Source organism: Cokeromyces recurvatus (assembly GCF_025118155.1).
Source record: "Cokeromyces recurvatus strain NRRL 2243 chromosome Unknown BX663scaffold_2, whole genome shotgun sequence".
In the NCBI taxonomy this organism is placed as follows: Eukaryota; Fungi; Mucoromycota; class Mucoromycetes; order Mucorales; family Mucoraceae; genus Cokeromyces; species Cokeromyces recurvatus.
The window spans coordinates 928,880-947,362 of NW_026251388.1; the positions used below are offsets into that span (position 1 = coordinate 928,880).

General features: G+C 29.5%; 8 protein-coding genes across 8 annotated transcripts; 3 read left to right on the plus strand and 5 right to left on the minus strand.

Annotated features, from left to right (window-relative positions):
• Positions 1-27: 27 nt before the first annotated feature.
• Positions 28-1,250, minus strand: BX663DRAFT_539916 (ribosomal protein L35Ae-domain-containing protein). Its single transcript, XM_051530737.1, has 3 exons — positions 692-1,250; positions 252-534; positions 28-187 (listed from the first exon to the last, which is right to left on the minus strand). The coding sequence occupies exons 1-3, from the start codon at positions 772-774 to the stop codon at positions 164-166; spliced, it is 390 nt and encodes a 129-aa protein (XP_051387175.1). The 5' UTR covers positions 775-1,250; the 3' UTR covers positions 28-163.
• A 553-nt stretch (positions 1,251-1,803) lies between these two features.
• On the plus strand, positions 1,804-3,290 carry BX663DRAFT_495116 (Sas10/Utp3/C1D family-domain-containing protein). Its single transcript, XM_051525584.1, has 3 exons — positions 1,804-1,912; positions 2,000-2,084; positions 2,175-3,290. Exons 1-3 carry the CDS (start codon positions 1,852-1,854, stop codon positions 2,935-2,937), a joined length of 909 nt encoding a protein of 302 aa, XP_051387176.1. The 5' UTR covers positions 1,804-1,851; the 3' UTR covers positions 2,938-3,290.
• Positions 3,291-3,505: 215 nt separating this feature from the next.
• Positions 3,506-5,068, minus strand: BX663DRAFT_131201 (hemolysin-III related-domain-containing protein). Its single transcript, XM_051521542.1, has 4 exons — positions 4,701-5,068; positions 4,392-4,627; positions 3,766-4,335; positions 3,506-3,691 (listed from the first exon to the last, which is right to left on the minus strand). The coding sequence occupies exons 2-4, from the start codon at positions 4,596-4,598 to the stop codon at positions 3,626-3,628; spliced, it is 843 nt and encodes a 280-aa protein (XP_051387177.1). The 5' UTR covers positions 4,599-4,627; positions 4,701-5,068; the 3' UTR covers positions 3,506-3,625.
• Positions 5,069-5,381: 313 nt separating this feature from the next.
• On the plus strand, positions 5,382-6,804 carry BX663DRAFT_495119 (GTPase Spg1). The gene is made up of 6 exons (XM_051525585.1): positions 5,382-5,633; positions 5,703-5,809; positions 5,886-5,957; positions 6,019-6,155; positions 6,220-6,303; positions 6,377-6,804. The coding sequence occupies exons 1-6, from the start codon at positions 5,509-5,511 to the stop codon at positions 6,548-6,550; spliced, it is 699 nt and encodes a 232-aa protein (XP_051387178.1). The 5' UTR covers positions 5,382-5,508; the 3' UTR covers positions 6,551-6,804.
• A 414-nt stretch (positions 6,805-7,218) lies between these two features.
• On the minus strand, positions 7,219-10,886 carry BX663DRAFT_465697 (Rho GTPase activation protein). The gene is made up of 7 exons (XM_051524040.1): positions 10,856-10,886; positions 10,708-10,775; positions 8,938-10,639; positions 8,677-8,864; positions 8,081-8,597; positions 7,357-8,007; positions 7,219-7,287 (listed from the first exon to the last, which is right to left on the minus strand). Exons 3-7 carry the CDS (start codon positions 10,602-10,604, stop codon positions 7,275-7,277), a joined length of 3,036 nt encoding a protein of 1,011 aa, XP_051387179.1. The 5' UTR covers positions 10,605-10,639; positions 10,708-10,775; positions 10,856-10,886; the 3' UTR covers positions 7,219-7,274.
• A 95-nt stretch (positions 10,887-10,981) lies between these two features.
• On the minus strand, positions 10,982-11,642 carry BX663DRAFT_528972 (uncharacterized protein; the record flags this gene model as incomplete). Its single annotated transcript, XM_051530208.1, has 4 exons — positions 10,982-11,010; positions 11,127-11,233; positions 11,320-11,431; positions 11,531-11,642. The coding sequence occupies 4 exons, from the start codon at positions 11,640-11,642 to the stop codon at positions 10,982-10,984; spliced, it is 360 nt and encodes a 119-aa protein (XP_051387180.1).
• A 224-nt stretch (positions 11,643-11,866) lies between these two features.
• Positions 11,867-14,611, minus strand: BX663DRAFT_495132 (armadillo-type protein). The gene is made up of 10 exons (XM_051525586.1): positions 14,270-14,611; positions 14,051-14,202; positions 13,794-13,975; positions 13,671-13,737; positions 13,326-13,562; positions 12,992-13,251; positions 12,833-12,933; positions 12,423-12,760; positions 12,099-12,354; positions 11,867-12,016 (listed from the first exon to the last, which is right to left on the minus strand). Exons 1-10 carry the CDS (start codon positions 14,502-14,504, stop codon positions 12,012-12,014), a joined length of 1,833 nt encoding a protein of 610 aa, XP_051387181.1. The 5' UTR covers positions 14,505-14,611; the 3' UTR covers positions 11,867-12,011.
• Positions 14,612-15,761: 1,150 nt separating this feature from the next.
• BX663DRAFT_426528 (kinase-like domain-containing protein) lies at positions 15,762-16,659 on the plus strand (the record flags this gene model as incomplete). The annotated part of the gene is made up of 3 exons (XM_051522553.1): positions 15,762-16,024; positions 16,095-16,342; positions 16,418-16,659. The coding sequence occupies 3 exons, from the start codon at positions 15,762-15,764 to the stop codon at positions 16,657-16,659; spliced, it is 753 nt and encodes a 250-aa protein (XP_051387182.1).
• Positions 16,660-18,483: the final 1,824 nt, after the last annotated feature.

The window sequence follows — 18,483 nt, forward strand, 5'->3', positions numbered from 1 at the left end:
CTCTCCCCTTTCAAAATTATCACAAAATGAGACATCATAATAAACAAAGACATGTATTTATTTATATAAAAAGTTCCCTTTTATGTATTAAAGACATAATGGAATAGAATAGTATGATATGCAAATTTCCTTTCTTCTTTATTATTATTTATTAAAAACAAATTTAGATATTGGAAGGATAAAGCATCTATAGAATAAAGTAAATAACCATTCACTCGTTCCCATTCTTACACAATAAAATAAATACTTACAACACGAACGGAAGCACCAAAGACCTTAGGAGGCAAGTTCTTACGGAAACGGGCCTTAACAACACCGTTAGTACCGTGAGCACGAGCGATACGACCCCAGATAACGCGAATCTTGGAACCATTGACTTCGCGTTGGGCACGGTAAACATAGGCAACACGCTTACCAAGGTAGAATTGAGCATCCTTGGTAGTCTTGACACCTTCAATTTGGATCAAAGAAACGTTAGGGTTTTGGTTACGCTTAGCACGTTCGTAACCCAAAACACGGCCCTTGCTGTAAAGACTGTATTAAAGCATAGCATATTAGTAAACATATTTATATTTTCAGCTATAAAGAAAAGAAAAGAAAGAAAGAATATAGTATACTGTTCATTGAAAAAAAAAGATGTTATCATAATTTTGTAACTCATTAATGAACCTGTAGCAGAAAATTCACTTACTGAATGCAATTGGTTATGCTTTTAACAAAGTCAAGCAAAATAAAAAAAAAGGGACCAAGTCCTTTGTGATTAAACCAATTCATTCAGAGGCAAACTTTTTTTTTTTAATAGTCATCTATTTTCTTCCCCTTATTTTCTCTTTCTGTGTGTGCGCTGATGGTATTGATTTAAATTGTCCAAAGTATATACATATATACATGTATATATATAGTTGCTCATCAATCAAATTCAAATTACTTTAATAAATGTCTGAAGAGTATACTTGATCAAAACATAACTTTTTTTTTAAAAGAAAAAAGAAAAAATCGTATATGAATTATCTTTTTTTTTTTTTTTTTAATTCTAGTGTTGTCCATTCATCTATCTGTCTATTCATCCATCCATCCATCTATCTATCATTATTTGCTGACTATATTCTTTCTTTCTTTTTCTCTTTATTCATTATTAAATATTTGACATACCGGTTTGACATTTTGATTAAAAGAGGAAGTTCTTTAGGCTTTCTTGCTGACCCCCAACACAAATATGCCACTTGCGCTCACACACACACACACTCTCTCTCTCATTCACTCAAACAAACTTACCATGTACCAGCTTTTTTTTTTTTTTTTTTTTTAAAAGTCATATTTTTGTAGATAATGCCGGAAAGTCACGTGACTTTCTTGTTAAATTGAAATTGAATGACATGTTAAACTAGTCCATAAATATTTTATAAAAAAAAAAGCACCACACAGTTGTATTATATAATATTAAATCATCCCATTAGCAAAATGAAATATAAAAAAGGGATATAAGTTTAAATCATATCCTAATGAGCAGTCTGATAATACTATTCATTATTACTGAGCTTATTGTTATTATGAGAACAAATGATAATTCAAACTTAAGTTATTTGCCTTAAAAGGAGTCATTTCTTTTTTTTTTTTTTGTAGAAAGATATTTTCTAATAACAATAACTGTATTATTATTATTATTTAGTCAAGGTTTGGGTAACTCACCCTCCATAATATACTTGATATCATAAAAAGGCAACTTTAGATCTTTCCAGTTATCTGCCTATTCGTGACTGCTAATCCTTTCATAATTCCAGTAAAAGGAACTCCTATTATATATTTTTTTTTTGCCTATTTTTTTTTTTTTTGTTAAAGAATTCATCGATCATGACTGAAGTAGCAACATTAGAAAAACCCATAGACATATCTACCGAGAATACAACCGATGGCAAGTGCCTTTTTTTTTTCTTAAGAAAAAAAAAAAGATGGAGAGAGAAATACATAATAACTGTTTTTTTTTAAAAAAAAAAAATAGATTCAGTAGATTTCACCAAGCTTATCAAAGATCTGAAGAAAAAGATTGGCGACATGAAAAACCAATTAAAACCACTTAAGCAAAAGTACGTTATTTTCCTCTCTCTTTTTTTTGTTTTGTTTTACATGTTTTTTTTTGTTAACTGACACACCTCCTTTTCTTAAAAAAAAAAAAGGGTCAAAGAGAATCAAATACAAACATCAAAAGGTGTATCCTTCCTTGAAGTCAAATACCAACTTATGCTTCAATATGTTCTTCAACTTGCATATTTTGTTCAGCTTAAAATCTCTGGGAAACAAATAGAAAATCATCCTGTCATTGAATCTCTTGTAGAATTACGTGTGATTCTTGATAAAATGAAACCCATTGAAACTAAATTAAAATACCAAATTGATAAATTAGTACGAGCAGCCATGGTGGATAGAACAAAGCAACAACAAGAAACTAAAAAGGAAATGACGACAGAGGAAGTTGTAGCTGCGGATCCTTTAGCCTTCAAACCTAATCCTATGAACTTGATCAATAAAAAAGATGACAATGACGATGAAGTTGTTATTGATGAAGATACCACAGATGATATGACTGGCATCTATAGACCACCTAAATTGGCACCTGTTACTTATAATGAGGATATCGGTAAAAAGAGTGGAAAGAAACAGAGAGATGAGGCACGTCTAAAGGAGAAGGCTTCTCGTTCTCGTTTGATGAAGGATATTATGACAGAAATGTCAGAGAATCCTGAAGAACTGGATGTGTATGGTGGCGTGAATGAAGGTTTAGGTTATGGTGATCGTATTGACAGCATGATTGCTGAAAAGGAAAGTTATGAAGAAAATAATTATGTTCGTCTTGCCGTTACTCGTAAAGAAAAACAAAGATTGAATAAGAATAGAAGAATGCGTTTCGAGAGTGAATTTGATGCAAGTATTTTTTTTTAAAAATATAATGTGACTACATCTAACATCTTATTTATACATTATAGAACTTGAATGATTTCTCTAATTTGGCTGCATTGGAGAAAGTGGAAGAAGAAGAAAATGAACGTTATCGTAATGTACTTAATCGTAAGAAACAACAGAATGAAGCATTTGGACGTGGTAACAAGCGTACAAGGGAAAATCATGATGATGATGATGATAATGACTTTAATGGATTATTTGAAGGAGGAAGTAAAGGAAATAATAAATTTGCAGCTGCAAGACATAAAAAGAGAAAGAGCAAGCCAAAGAAGAAGAGATCTTAATACTTATAAATTTAGACTTTAATTAATAAATATGTATTTATAAAATAACCATGTATTCTAATTATATATGAAAGTCTAGTAGTAGGTTTGTGTATCTATAAATATGATCCGTAGTTGTAATAATGCTGCTACAATATGAAGAATAGTAGTAATTAGCTGCTTCCATTCATGGTTTACTTTTTTTTTAAAAGTCAGCTAAACCAAACATTATTATAATTGCTAAATTAAAAAACAGTAATAAATAATAATAATAATAATAAAATATAATCGTCATTCATTGTAATGAGTGTTTATTTTAGCTATGAGCCTGCTCATACATATATTTTTTTTTTCATATAATAATTAAATAAGTTATGTATATATAGGTCAAACGAAACTGGGTATTAGGAAAGCATGCAACCATAAGATTCCCGCTTGTTATAAAACTGAAATGATCCAAGATAATGAAACTATTCCAAAAAGAAAAAAAAAAAAAAAGTTAAAAATTTGTTATAGATACAGCTTAAAAAAAAATAAACTTTACAAAAATACCCAAACAAACAAAGATATGCCAAATGGCATGACTTGTCATACCAGTTGCATCGAATTTTCCTGGAAAGAATTTTTCAGGGAAACGTTTTCCATAAACAATGACACCACAGGTATACATGATACAGCCAATTAAGACAGGTTTCAAAAAGGACAATGTAACCAGCAAACCCTTGAGAGTTGAGAGATGCAAGAGGGGTACGATACTTGAGAATGCCATGGCAACAAAAAGACCAATACGAAGAGGCCTATAACGCTTTGTATCAAAGAATCTGAAAAAGGGCAAGATAACGCCGATACTACCAATGAGACAACTGAAGATGATATATCGAGCGCGTGGTATTGGTTCACAGTAAAATCCAAAATGGACCACCATAGAGATAGAGGCTGTAATTAAAAAGGTGATACCAATATAATCCAAAGTGGCTGTGAAGCTTTTAATGTGATGTGCAGAATGGCAAATGAATGTATGATAGACAGAAGAACATAAAAGGCATAGTAAGGATGAGAAACAAAAGGCTATAAACATGAGTAAATCCAAATTTGAAGCTTCAGGGAATTTTCTCTAAAACAATATATAGTTTAGTATTTATTATTTTAAATCTCCAGTGATGAACTTACTGTAAAAATATGAACAGAAAGATATAAAAAGAAAAAGAAGCCTAAAAGATGACTCCAAATGTTCATCGTTTCATTATGTAACTTGAATAAGGATAACAAACAATCCTTTGATGTATGATAGAAGCGATAGCCAGATAAAACAAATTGATTCTCTCGTCGATCTTTAGGTAATTCTTCAAGGAGCAATAGACGTTTAGCTCCAAGCATCAAAGCCCTTGCTATTTCTCCATTTTCACCTTTGAACATTAAATTTAATTCGTTATTATCATTGTTTTCTGATTCATCAGTTGACTTTAATTTGTTATTTACAGTAGCCAAGATCTGGGCTGCTAAAGAGGAGCCCTGAACAACTGATGTCGAAAATGATCGGCCTCTGTTATATGGGGTTGTTAATGTATCTTTAGTCGTTGCACTATTAGTTATAACTTGAGACTGTGAATATCGACGTAAGTGAAGACTTGTTTGTTCCAAATCATTGCCTAATAAAGTGGATGTCTGCTCTACAATCTCTGGTGGTGCCATGATAATAAATTAGAAAAAAAAAAAAAAGAAAAGAAAAGAAACGAAAAAAGAAAGGTTGAAAAGGTTTAAATAGTAACAAAACAAAATGTTGTCAATTGAAACAACAAGGCTCGATTTTTTTTCCTTTATATAGAATAACAATAAGGAAAAAAAAAAGGGGAGGAAACAATGATGATATAAATGTTTAAGAATATATATACACACAAAAGAAAAGAAAAAAAAAAAAAGTAAGACAGAATAGATGGCCATCAATGTATACTAACTCTCCCCCCAAATTGTGAGTTAATAAGCCAATCGGAATTTGACGCAGAACTAATAAGGTACTCGTTCAGCTAACCTAAGGTAGAGCACGTCACGATCAAGGGTCTGTTGCGGTTACTGTTACTATGGTAGCGTGCGAATCATCACGTTACTTTTTTTTATTTTATTTAATTTTATTTTTTTATTTTTTTTTTTCCAACATAGTAGTAAATATTCATTGTAAACATTTATTTGATTGTTCTGAAAAAAAAAAAACAAGAAAAAATGTATATTATTTTTTTTAATTTTGTTTGTTTTTTTATCTTTCTTCTTTTCTTTCTTTATTTTATAAAAAATGAGTGTTCATAACTCTTCTTCTTTCTCGCCTTCACCTTCAACTTCTGCTTCCTTAAGAAGAACAATGGCATCTACTAACAATAATAACAACCAGGATAATAATAATTCATCTCCGACAAATAGGTAAAGTGAGACATAGGACAGATGGAAAAAAAAAAATAAGGTTAACTGAAAAAAAAAAATGATATACAGCGTTATATTAAAAATGGGAATTATTGGTGATGCGCAAATTGGTAAAACGAGTTTGATGATAAAATATGCTGAAGGAGCCTATGATACAGAATATACACAAACTTTAGGTTAGCATTCATTAATAAGCATGTATAATATATATTTTATTCATAATTCTGTATATACATATATAAATACATAAAGGCGTTAATTTTATGGAGAAAACGATTTTGATTAGACAAACAGAAATAACATTTAGTATATGGGATTTAGGAGGTTTTATATCAGAATAGATGCATATTATACGATTGATTCTAATCATCCATGTATGTGATAGGTCAAAAAGAATTTGCGAGTATGCTACCATTAGTTTGTAGTGATGCAGTAGCTATACTCTTTACATTTGATTTATCAAGAAAGTCAACATTAAATGGTTTAAGAGAATGGTATAGACAAGCGAGAGGATTGAATAAGGTAAATCAACAATTAATGTTATTTTTAGATTTATATTAAATGCATATTATTATTGTTTTGATAGAGTGCTATTCCATTATTAGTAGGCACAAAATATGACGAATTTATAAATTTATCATTTGAAGATCAAGATGAAATTACAAGACAAGTTAAAAGAAAAAAAAAAGACATATTTAATAATATCATACCCTTTTGGTTATTAATATTAAGTTTATTTATAGGCAAGAAGATATGCTAAAGTGATGAAAGCGCCACTTATTTTTTGTTCAACAGCAGAATCAATTAATGTTCAAAAGATTTATAAGCTTGTATTAGCTAAAGTATTTGATTTAACTTGCACTCTTCCAGAAATATCCGAGATTGGCGGTCCCATTTTAGAATATAAACATTGCTAAATATATATAAATATCAATATAAACATATAATGTGTATGCCTTTTTTATTCTATACTATTATATAATACACAAATCAATATAGCATTTAAAAAAAAAAGAAGTCTAAAAATAACACTTATCCAATGTATGGTAGACTTGATTCGATTGGTTATCATTCTAAAGAAGAAGAAAAAAAAAGGGGAAAATCTTTTGTATTAATAGATTTAGATTCAAAAATAGATTACATTTTATTTCAAGGCACAAATAAAATGTGTCAAAATTAAAAAAAAAAATACCTGTATATTGTCAATATAAGTAACAATAACTCATCCAAGAACTTTCCTTGTATCCTTAATTACTTATTAAATATCTACTTCTGCTTGAGTAATAAATAATTTAAAAGTATTTTTTTTTGTGTTATATATTCAATAAAGTGTTATCTGCTCTAGTATAATTTTATACATTTATCGTTTTTTTTTTTAAATTTATATTCATCTAATTCTGTGTAGAGTATTAGTTTTACTGTAAATCTATCTTTTATACATAGATCATATATTTTCTTTATTATGTTAAATATGTATTTGGGACATGCCATGATTATCTTTAGGTATTTCTGTCTTTATGTTAATCAAATCTGCTAGCACACGTATATCTTTGTTGAAATTATATATTTATTGTAGAAATGGGTATAAACAAAAAAATATATATATATATATGTGTATATAAAGTAGTTTAGTAACTTGTACTAAGCGTAAAATCTAAAAAAAAAGAAAAAAAAGAAACAATTAATATAGAATAGATAACAGATATATACTATAGATACTTACTTCTTATTAATAAAATAAACAAGTAAATTAACATTAACTTCAACTAAGCCATCCAATACTGTCATTGTTTGAAAGCCTTCATATTGTGTTTGTAACAATTCTTCATAGCGCATATTCACTTGTATAGTTGACATGGGCCAATCAGAATAATTACCTTCAATAGTAATCACACCAATTTCATGCATGGATAAAATAATCGATATACGATCATAGAAACGCTTAGGGACATCCTCCACATGTAATAAAATATGACGATCATACAATTGTTTGGCTGTATATTTATAAGTTCCAAATTTGGGCATTATTCCTTTCCTTTGCAAACGTCGTAAATGGAAATATTGACGAGTGAATGGCAAGGTAAGCTTATGTTTCCTTTGACCTCTCTTCGTCACCATAGCTGTCATACACCCGTTCAGATAATGCTCATATGAATTGTATTGATCTATTAAATATTCATGTTTTTCTTTCAAATGATTCAAGGTAGACTTGAGACTAAATAATTCCTTATTTCGTTGAAGACGACGAGAGTGTTGGCCTGTGATATCACGAGCAATCATACTGATTATTTCTTGATAACCTTGAATGATATTATTACGTACTAAATTATCAACTAATCCACGTGTAATTTCCTTAAGCTGATAGAAGGTAATCCTAATATTATTATTAATTATTATTTAATACCTATATGTATATACATATTTAATATTTATATTTAATAGTTTACTTTGCCAAATCTACTTTGCTTTTAGAATTTCCTAATATAATATATCTTCTTTTTGAAGCAACAAAATCATCCTTCTCTACAAACTCTTTTGATATACTATCTTTCCAAACAGTTTCCTGTTTTTCAGTGACTCGCGCATTAAAGATATCATTGAGATCATGTCCTGACTGAATCTTGATGACATATACAATTAGTCGTTTAGCATCCAGTATCATTTCTTGAACACGAGCTTCAAGATCATCTTTAGGAGCTAAGCTAGCCTTAGTTGATAATGTGAGACATATACTAGACTCAGGTAATTCAATTTCAGGATGATAGGGTGATGGACCAAGATGATATAAAATTGTTCGCAAAATATCAGAGCCTTCTGGTTCAATATCTTCTAAATTCTTTTCAAGTATATAATGTAAATGAAATAATTCTAGAGGAGATATATGAATGGTAGGTTTGTAAGGGATAATATGATCGGTTAATTCATTCATATCAAAATAAGTTTCAGGATCTTCAACATCAATTACTATATATATGTGTATAGTGGTCAGTCACTTATATATTAATACTAAAGATATGTTTTTTTCTCTTCTCTCTCTCTTTACATGTTAAAAACCAGTCATTAAAATTTTTGCTTGCTTCAGCAATATAATCATTAAACAGTGTCTTGTGAGGTTCATCTTCAAAAAATGTTCCGCTAGATATTTTCTGAAGTATCTTGGAAATTTCTGCTAAATTTCGTCTTTGTAAAGGTGTAACAACTGCAGAAATAACATCGTATTGTTCAGGCGCACTACAAAAGAACATGAGAATTATATATATATATATATAAAAGGAACCCCTCTAGTTGAAATCAATACACTTACATAATAGCAGGGTTTAGGTAACGATAATAAATAAAATGACCAATGACACGCAAAATACGATCGTGAGACTCATCTGGAAAGCTATCTTTAAGAACAAGCCAAAGCTCCTTAGCTATAACACGAATACCATAAGGTATATCATTGACGGTGGATATGATAGTCAAGATAAAGTGCCCTACAATCTCTTTCAGGTTATCCACATGAGTCGTAAAAATATCCAAGACATTTGAATCAGCAAGGGCTTCTTTAACAGAACTCGGTGGGAGTCGATTGGAGGGTGTACCGGTTCTTGATTCCTTACCGTTTTGAATCTTTTGATATATACTCATAGGGTCTAAATCTAAATCCATAAATTCATTACAGATAGCTTGATTGATGAGTGGAGTTAGTAAGGTACGGAAGAACTCACGCTCTTTAGCTCCTCGATTAATCTGAACGATAAGTTTCATAAAGATATAGTTCCCAAGCATAAATTCCTGGGTGTTTCCTATACCCTTTATTTCTTCATCGATGCATGACTTACACAGATTGATCATCAAGTATTCTTCACGAGTATTTGTAGCATAACCAAATAAAGAAAGTACAGTGGACTCGATGAGTCGCTGACTGCAGACCCCTGATCGATTGAGTAATGATAATAGATTGGTAAGGTACCTTGGCTGGGTCTGTAAGAGGTAAACGAGTTGTTCAAAGAGTGCACGACGTTCTCTACCTTCTTTATCAGTAAGGGATAACGAGAAGGGCCCCTCCAGAGCTGGACTGTTCATTTTATCGATTGCTTTACTCATCAGTTGTTCCTTGCGTTTCTTAAAGGCACCACTTTGTTTCAAGACTTCCTCAAATGTAATTACATTTTTTATAAAGAGAGCAATCTGAAGGTCCAATAGCATAACATGAGCATCCAATTCATTGTTTTCTTTAATGCTCTCAATCACTTGTTGTCTAAGGGCCTCTATCACTAATTCACGATCGAAATCAAGATCACTATTATCTAATAAATGAATAAAATTCTTGACTTCACTCACAGACGGATTTACGTTTGTTTTCAATTTGAGATAGGCTATATTATTAAATTTAGTCTTCACGATTCGTTGAGCCCTGATGATTTTATCTATGTTGGTATGATAATGATGCATGATCTTTCCCTTCCTGGATTGAACCAGATAGGATCTACAAGCAGCCTGAAATTGAATAATAAAATCAATGTGAACTGAAAAATTAGATTGTTTCAAGTGGAGCATCTTACGAGCTCTATTCCCTCTAACAGATGCTTGAAATCGAATAAGGATAGAAAGAAAGGGCTCGGATCGATAGTATTGACGTAATCTATTAAACCTCTTTCTAGCGAGCCAAGTACGAATCCAGGTTTGACATACAATTAATTTCTTTTCGTTCAATTCCCTTTCTTCTTCTCCTGCAGTAATAGAAGCTTGGCTTGAATCTGAATCCCATTCTCCTTCTTCCTCAATGATAAGCTCAGGTATATCCGTATTGTAATAGTCTACACCAGAGTGCCCTAATTTAGCTAAACGTTGATAGCTATAGTCACCATTCGTTGTAATAGAACATATATCATCATCATCATCATCATCATTAGAAAATTCATTTAATTCACGTTTTAAAGAAGTACGAATATTTAAAAAGTTAGGCATAGGCACACCCGACATATCCAAATGACGTTGAGTTTTAGTTAACTCCTCATCTAAGATAAAATTGTATATTATTATTGACCTATATATATATATATATATTATATTATATGAGACATACTAGTGAATTGAAGTTGGCCTAATAAATTTTTAATATTGGGAGCCAAACGCTTTTGTGATAACAGGTGACTAAGCAATTAAAGAATAAATTCAATTTATAACCATATATGAATATATACATGTATATAATAACAAATACTTGTATGTACCTAAGTGCATGAATACAATAAATAACCTTTGGTATATTCTTCTTTTCATATAGATCAGTTAATTCAAACCAAAAGATTTGAGGTAACTTTACAACTTTTAAAGTATCAAAAAAGTAATTTATATTGTCAGAATGGCGAAATTGCAATTTTGAATCCTTTATAGAAAGACAATATATGTATACATGTATTAGAATGGAAAAAAAAAGTATATAAATGTATATATATATATGTGTGTGTGTGTATAGTACCTGAAATATCTTTCGAACAATACCAGGTACAATCCAATTAGCAAGTTTAGCAAGTATGACACCATCTCGCATGGATTCTTCTATTTGAATGATAGAATCAATTTCTTCTTGTAAGCAATCCTCTATCCATCTAGAAAGAGCATTATTAAACATATACACAATATGTATACATATAAACAACACTGATATACACACTATTTATTTATTTATATTTACTCTTTTGCTTCACCAATATGACAAAGATATTCATAAGCTAATAAATTATTTCTTTGCTTATCCATCCATTGGCTTGTAAAAGTCTTTTTATCCTTTTGAAGCCGAATCCTACCTTGCATCCCTATCATATATTTTTTTTTTTTTTTTTTTAAAAAAATAAATAAATAAATCGCATGTAATATCTCTTTCCTTTTTTTCTTTATGTCTTTACCAACCACATCTTGAGCATCTTCAGTAATTGTAGGTATTCTTAAATGTGTCAAGCCTTTGTTACCTGCTATCACAGAAAGTGTTTTTAACAGAGTTGGTTGATGACTAGACATATTTCTTCCTAATAATAATAATAATAATAAAAAAGAGTGACCCTAACAAGAAAAATAATAAAAATATCAATATTTAAATATAATCCAAAAAAAAAAATGAATCAAAACTCTTGGATCAACAAAGCTATTATAAACTCTTATTATTTATGCATTCCTAAGAAAAGTTTATTTTAACAAAAAAAAAAAAAAAAAAAAAAAAAAGATCTGCAGCCTATTATATAATAATTGTATGTATGTGTTTTTATTCATCATTTAATGTAGTAGTATTTATATGCACATATGTTTATATACGTGGATTTCCTTCTTTCTTTTTTTCTCTCTCTCTCTCGCCACAGCTTTTTTTCGATTAAAATAATAATAATAATAAAATTAAGCTGTAAAGATGTATAATCATGATTAAAGACTTTACTGTGCTTGTCATTATTATTTATTTTATTTATTTATTTTAACATTTACCACTACTTTCCAAAGCTCTAATAGCAAAGAATTTAACGTCAACGTCTTGATCTGTACTTAATTTTTCAAGTGTAGGTTTAACTGAAATATCAATAAGTTCAACTGTACTTGGATCTTTTTTCAATAATGGTATCAAGGTCTCCAATGATTTAGCAACATTAAACCGAATATTAGGGATGGGATCTTTTGACATTTCTGTAATTATTGGAAGAATATATTCTTTTACCATCACAGGAGTTAAAGCTTCAGCCATTGTCTATGAAAAAAATAAATAAATAAATATCATATAGTGGACACATGTAGTTTCAATGAATTCAAATTTACAGTTAATGCAAAAATAGTTGTCATTCTATGTAAATAGTTTTCATCACTCATCATCTTCATCACTTCAGGGATAATGGCTGCTTTAGCCCATTCAGCACCAAACACTTCTGTTAATTTCATTAAATTCTTAGTTGCGGCCTCACGAATGGAGAATACAAGATCGCGAAGCCATGACATGCATAATTCAAGAAGTTTTTCTTCAAAGAATTTTGAACCAAATTGTTTAGCTAAAAGTGGAATATATTCAATAATAGCTAAACGAATACGCCATTGCTTATCTTCAGATAATTCAACAATAGCAGGGAGTAATGCTTGGGAAACTCGTTCAATTCCAATAGCTTAGAGAAGAGAAATAACATTCATTTTAATCAATACAAGTATGTATGTATGTATCGACCATTTAAACTCACCTTTATTAATCGTTTCTAAGTTAGAGATAACATTCAAACGAACATCTGGAAAATCATCAGTTAATTGAACCAAGAATAATGGTAATAAGTATTCCATAGTACTATGAACATATATACATTAGTTGTGTATAACCACATATTTCTTGTTTTTCATCTTACGCGTCTTGACCGATAATAGGTGCTAAACCACTGATATCTTTAGCAAGAGCAGCACGTGCATGTTGATTAACATCTGCAGCAAGTTCCTTGATACAAGGTAATAGTTTTTCGATAATGACAGTTTTATCAATAAGCTTACCATATCCTGGAATTTGACTAGCAGCAGCAGTTCTAACTTCTCCTTCTGTATCCTTCAACATACTAACAAATGCTGCAGTGAAATTCTCTCTGGCAAGTTCTTGACCGAATGCTTCAGCAAGCTTCAATATTTCATTCATAAAATCAGATTTCTTTTCTTTTTTTTTAAAAAAAAGGACTAAAATATTATATTTACCTCGACATATTTTGAAGCAACCATATATCTTACTCTCCAAGCTTTATCATTAGCTAAGGCCATAAAAGCGGGCAATAAAAGCTCTTTGGTTTGTTCTTTAGAAAGTCGATTTGCAAGAGCAACTAAAACTTCAACTGTTAAAAGACGGACAGAATCTTGATCATCTTGAGCTAGTTTTTGAAATAATGTAATGATAACTGAATGAACATCTTCATCAGAAGCTTCATTAGCAAGATTCTATTTTTATTCACGTTAGTTAACAAATAAAAAAAAGCTTTTTTCTTTCTTTTTTTTTTTTTTTTTTTTTTTTTTTTTTTTTTTTTTTTTTTTTTTAATTCACATTACCACTAAAGCTTTTGAAGCTGCTCTTCTAACCATTGGACTATCATCATCTACCAATTGTGCAAACAAACTAAAACAAAATGTAAGCATCAGGATCACATTTAATATTTTTTTTTTGTTAATTACGTTTTTAATTCTACTTTAAGAGTAGAAGAAGCTCTTTTATAAACAGAAGCATAAAGACCTGTTGCAGAAGTTCTACTTGTAAACCAATCACCAACACTTAGTCTCTTAAGAAGAGGAATAAAATATTTATCTAGATGATCTTCGGGTAAAGCTTCAGAAATACAACAAAGGGAAGCAACTGCCTATAATATAATGTCAAGAAAATAAAAAAAAAAGTTAAATTATATATATACATGTATATAAATATATATGATTACCTTATCTCTAACAGAAGCTTCTTCAACAGCTGCAATATTTTCCAAAGGAGGTAAAAGATAGTAAGCAAATTCATTACCACCAACTGCATTAACTAATTTGCCTAATTCTTCAGCCAAAGCTAACAAGACTTCATCTTCATCGTCAATAGATTCTAATAATAATAATAATAATATATAAAGACGTTAATATAAACACGTAATTAAAATATAACTTCTTACCTTGAAGGAAAGGAATAAGTTCATTTCTAGTTCTTTCAGCGCCGAGAGCATTAGCAATGATATCCATTTTTTTAATAGAATTAAGTCTGAATGTAACATCTTCGTGTTTAAGTTCGTCAATCAAAACAGCAATATTATTTGTCTCTTGTGGTTCATTCATAGCAGGGGGATCTTCATCCATAAATTCAGTAGGTGGTACTGTATTATTAGAGTCAATTTCCATATCAGTAGACATATTAATTCTTCAAATAAATAAATAATAATAAAAAAACTAGTTAAAACAAGTTATATTAAATATATAAATAAGTAAATAAATTTATATATAATATGTATAAAAAAAAAAAACGAATATGTGTAATAACAAAGCGTGTAATAATAATAATAAAAAACTGAAATCGAATAATTATAAGCGGAAAAAAAAAAAAGTCATGACGTGTTACATCACAAAAAAAAAAAAAAAAAAATTATAGCATAATAATAAAACAAAAACGGCATAAACCTTATTATGCAATGTATTATACATATCAAGTATGGTTTTATACTTGAAAACGTATTCCATAATAGTAATCGACGCACCGCGTAGTATGTGGAGTTATTGCATAAAAGAAAACATATTACATAATACTTCCCATACCTTTAAACTTTACTATATATTACATAGTAGTTAGTAATAATGAGGTTATTCTATATCACATAGAGAAAGCGTTTTTATTCTTCATTAAATGAGATGATCAATATGTAATTAATTACTAACATAAACTTATAGTGTAAATACATATTCAAGGCTATTATATACACATCTATCAGCTTGTAATCATTTGATAAATAAAAAGATACAGTTGTAGCAATAATATTTATCAAAGTAAAATATGATGTAATTTACAACCATGTCTTTTTTAGATATACCTATATCAGAAAGAATATATGAATAACATGTATAGTTTTATAAACTATAACAACTGGATCTAGCAACCTTTTCAATTAAGAAGAGATGATTTCTGTTATTTAAAGTATGTTCTCAAAAGTCAATGGTAGTACTCACAAATGTCAAAATAGCCTGCTGTTGTTGTCTGAGAGATTTCTTTGGGTAAAAATAAAAAAAAAAAAAAATTAATTTTTGTGTCTGTTGATTGGCTGTGCAAAAAAAAAAAGACTTGAAAAGAAAAAAACATTATAACTGTTGTGTACAGAAATGATCTCCATAAATGTAAAGATAATTTATTTCTATTGGATAATATTTCCACTCTTGTTGTGGATTGTTATTCATTTCTATTCATTGTCCTTATTAAGTAATAAAAAAATTTTTCCCCTTTCTATGTTTCTTTTTTTTTTTCTTTGTATAAAACTCATCAAATAGATTTGTATTGACTTTTTTTTTTTTTTTTTTTTTTTTTTTTTTTTTTTTTTATATGGATTTGTCATTATTTTTAACAATTTGGTTTGGTTGTTCTTTACTTTTATATTGAATTAATAATAATAACAACAATAATACATGAGTGCAGTTTTCGAATTTGAAGACTTACCATCTTCAATCTCAAATATTAACCTTGATGAAGATCTTGTTGAAAGTGGTTATTCTTCTGAAGTAGACATCACTGAAGCTAGGACTCTTCCAGCAGATGAAAAATTATACGAAGTGGCCTTAGATGAAAATTACATTTCATCATCTCTCACTATCAATTCACCATTAACTAGTGTAAACCGAAAAGTTTGTCTTGATGATTTTGAAATGTTGAAATTACTTGGACGTGGAGCGTAAAGTATAAAAAAGATGCATATATACGCACATATTTTTTTTTTAAAAAAAAATCTCGCATATTTTTAGTTATGGTAAAGTTATGTTATGTCGTCATAAAGAAAGTGGTATCTTGTATGCTATGAAAGTATTAAAGAAAGCTTCTTTATTTGTCCATGCAAAGAATGCTGAGCATATGAAAGCTGAAAGACAAATATTAGAAGAAGTACGTCATCCATTTATTGTCCAACTCTTTTATGCTTTTCAAACAAACGATAGATTATATTTGATTTTGGAATATGCAACAGGTGGTGAATTGTTTACTCATATGGCTTCTGGTAAAAAAAAAAAAAACCCACTCATTTATAACACAATTTTTTTTTTCAAGCCCTGATCCATTTTTTTTTTTGTAGAACGAATGTTTTCGGAAGATGTTGCAAGATTTTACATAGCAGAATTAATATTAGCCTTAGAACATTTACATGATTTGGGTATTGTGTATCGTGATCTAAAGCCTGAAAACTGTTTATTGGATAGAGAGGGACATATACGTTTGACTGATTTTGGTTTATCAAAGGTTTCAATTGAAGGTAGTAGAGCAAATACAATTTGTGGTACAACAGAGTATATGGCTCCAGGTAAAATAGACAGATAAAGGCAAAAAAAAAAGGGGGAAAAAATTAACTTATTATTTTATAATAAAGAAATATTGTTGGAATTGGATTATGATAAATCTGTTGATTTCTGGACATTAGGGATACTTTTATACGAAATGTTAACTGGTCAGGTAGGCAAAATAAGATAAATGTATACATATTGTAAATTTTACTAATGTTTATATTTATTAGACCCCGTTTCGTGCAAGTAATAAAAAAAAGACTTTGGATGCTATTTTGAAAAAGAAGCTCCAAGTTCCTTATTATATTTCTGCTGATGCAAAAGATTTAATTATACGAGTAAGTAAAAGCTAAAACATAATAAATATCGCCTCTTTTTCTAAATGCATACATACATACATGCATAGCTCTTACGTAAGAACCCAAATATTAGACTTGGTAGCGGTGATGATGGTTTAAAAAAGATTAAAGCACATCGATTCTTTCGTAAAATTGATTGGGATGAATTAAAAACACGTACAGCCAATCCTCCAATCAAGCCTGTTGTGGTATGTAATATCATATATGAATATGAACTTATCCTGATTTGTAAATATTGACACTTTTATTAGACTGACCCCTTATTGGCGGAAAACTTTGCTGAAGAATTTACTAGCGAATTAATTAAAGATACTCCAGTGGATACTCATGACTTGGATGAAAAAATGAAAGATTACTTTTTAAATTTTAGTTATGTTGCTCAGTCGCATTACTTGATGGAAGCCTTTGAAAAATGAATTCTTGTTCTATTTATTAAAGAGACCCTTCTTTTTTCTTTTTGCTTATCTAATCAAAGAATTAAATATTCTCTTTTAATAAATTATAGAAATCGTCTTTTGCTTTTCCAGTCAATTTGTGCATTTAACTTGATTTACTTGTAAATTTAAAGCACTCTTTTATATTCATCTATTTTTGCTTTATACATTCCCTATAATTTGAAACAAGATCCTATATAGAGAACCATTGACTATGATATCAATTACATGTGTTCACACAATCATATATTCTTGATACTTTAACCTTCTTGGTTCGTATATTGCCAAATAAGATTACTTTTAACACTGAGTAAAACCATCATGTTGCACCTTACAATAATGAGACACAATTTACCTTGATCTATATAATAGCTTACATTTGTACCAATGAAGCCGTGAGCTGGTCAAATTTGAGTGGTGTGTTAACTAAGATAAATGTATTTTTTATTTTATTTTTATTTTTTATTTTTTTCATTTGTGTTTGTTATTTCTGAAATGGACGCATCTGAACGACAGAAGTATACCCCCTCACACCTCCCGAGGGCGTACAAGCAACTGAAGAGACACTCCAGGCTGATCAGGCCCAGCCATTTCACGGCCGTGGAATAGCCGGTTGATGATCATAAAGAAAAAAAGAAAAAAAAAAGGGAATTTTACAATTTTTTGACCCCCTTTTTATACCTTTTTTTTTTCCTTTTTTTAAGGAGTAAAATCATTCAAGGAGTAAATATTTTTATCCAATCAATTTGAACATATTACGTATACATTCTTTTATTTATGAACATGTGCATCATATGCTTGAGAAAAAAAAAACTTTTTAGTCATTAATAAACAGCCAATTGGAAGGGTTAACTTATTTTTGTTTATTTTTCAAGTATTTGGGCACATATTGTGCATTGCAAAAAAAAAAAAAAAAAAAAAAATCTTTCTCCCCACTCTTCATTATTATTACTGCTAAATCTAGGAAGCAGACCTCCTCCACATTAACATTCAGCAACAATAATCAACATACTATTAACGTACCATCTTGTTGTCTAGAGGAAGAGGTTGTTTCTCTAGATCTTATCA

Coding starts and splice junctions, on each gene's coding strand:
- BX663DRAFT_495119 (XM_051525585.1), top strand. CDS start 5,509: ATGAGTGTTCATAACTCTTCTTCTTTCTCGCCTTCACCTTCAACTTCT. Junction 5,634..5,702: donor AATTCATCTCCGACAAATAG/GTAAAGTGAGAC, acceptor AATGATATACAG/CGTTATATTAAAAATGGGAA. Junction 6,304..6,376: donor AAGATGAAATTACAAGACAA/GTTAAAAGAAAA, acceptor GTTTATTTATAG/GCAAGAAGATATGCTAAAGT.
- BX663DRAFT_539916 (XM_051530737.1), bottom strand. CDS start 774: ATGAATTGGTTTAATCACAAAGGACTTGGTCCCTTTTTTTTTATTTTG. Junction 535..691: donor AGCATAACCAATTGCATTCA/GTAAGTGAATTT, acceptor GCTTTAATACAG/TCTTTACAGCAAGGGCCGTG. Junction 188..251: donor TTGGTGCTTCCGTTCGTGTT/GTAAGTATTTAT, acceptor TTTATTCTATAG/ATGCTTTATCCTTCCAATAT.
- BX663DRAFT_465697 (XM_051524040.1), bottom strand. CDS start 10,604: ATGTCGGGTGTGCCTATGCCTAACTTTTTAAATATTCGTACTTCTTTA. Junction 8,598..8,676: donor TAATGACTGGTTTTTAACAT/GTAAAGAGAGAG, acceptor ACATATATATAG/TAATTGATGTTGAAGATCCT. Junction 8,008..8,080: donor AGCAAAGTAGATTTGGCAAA/GTAAACTATTAA, acceptor TAATAATATTAG/GATTACCTTCTATCAGCTTA.
- BX663DRAFT_495116 (XM_051525584.1), top strand. CDS start 1,852: ATGACTGAAGTAGCAACATTAGAAAAACCCATAGACATATCTACCGAG. Junction 1,913..1,999: donor TACCGAGAATACAACCGATG/GCAAGTGCCTTT, acceptor AAAAAAAAATAG/ATTCAGTAGATTTCACCAAG. Junction 2,085..2,174: donor TTAAAACCACTTAAGCAAAA/GTACGTTATTTT, acceptor AAAAAAAAAAAG/GGTCAAAGAGAATCAAATAC.
- BX663DRAFT_131201 (XM_051521542.1), bottom strand. CDS start 4,598: ATGCTTGGAGCTAAACGTCTATTGCTCCTTGAAGAATTACCTAAAGAT. Junction 4,336..4,391: donor TTTCTGTTCATATTTTTACA/GTAAGTTCATCA, acceptor ATATTGTTTTAG/AGAAAATTCCCTGAAGCTTC. Junction 3,692..3,765: donor TTGTTTGTTTGGGTATTTTT/GTAAAGTTTATT, acceptor TTTTTGGAATAG/TTTCATTATCTTGGATCATT.
- BX663DRAFT_495132 (XM_051525586.1), bottom strand. CDS start 14,504: ATGTCTACTGATATGGAAATTGACTCTAATAATACAGTACCACCTACT. Junction 13,976..14,050: donor AAGCTTCTGTTAGAGATAAG/GTAATCATATAT, acceptor ATTATATTATAG/GCAGTTGCTTCCCTTTGTTG. Junction 12,934..12,991: donor CCTATTATCGGTCAAGACGC/GTAAGATGAAAA, acceptor ATATGTTCATAG/TACTATGGAATACTTATTAC.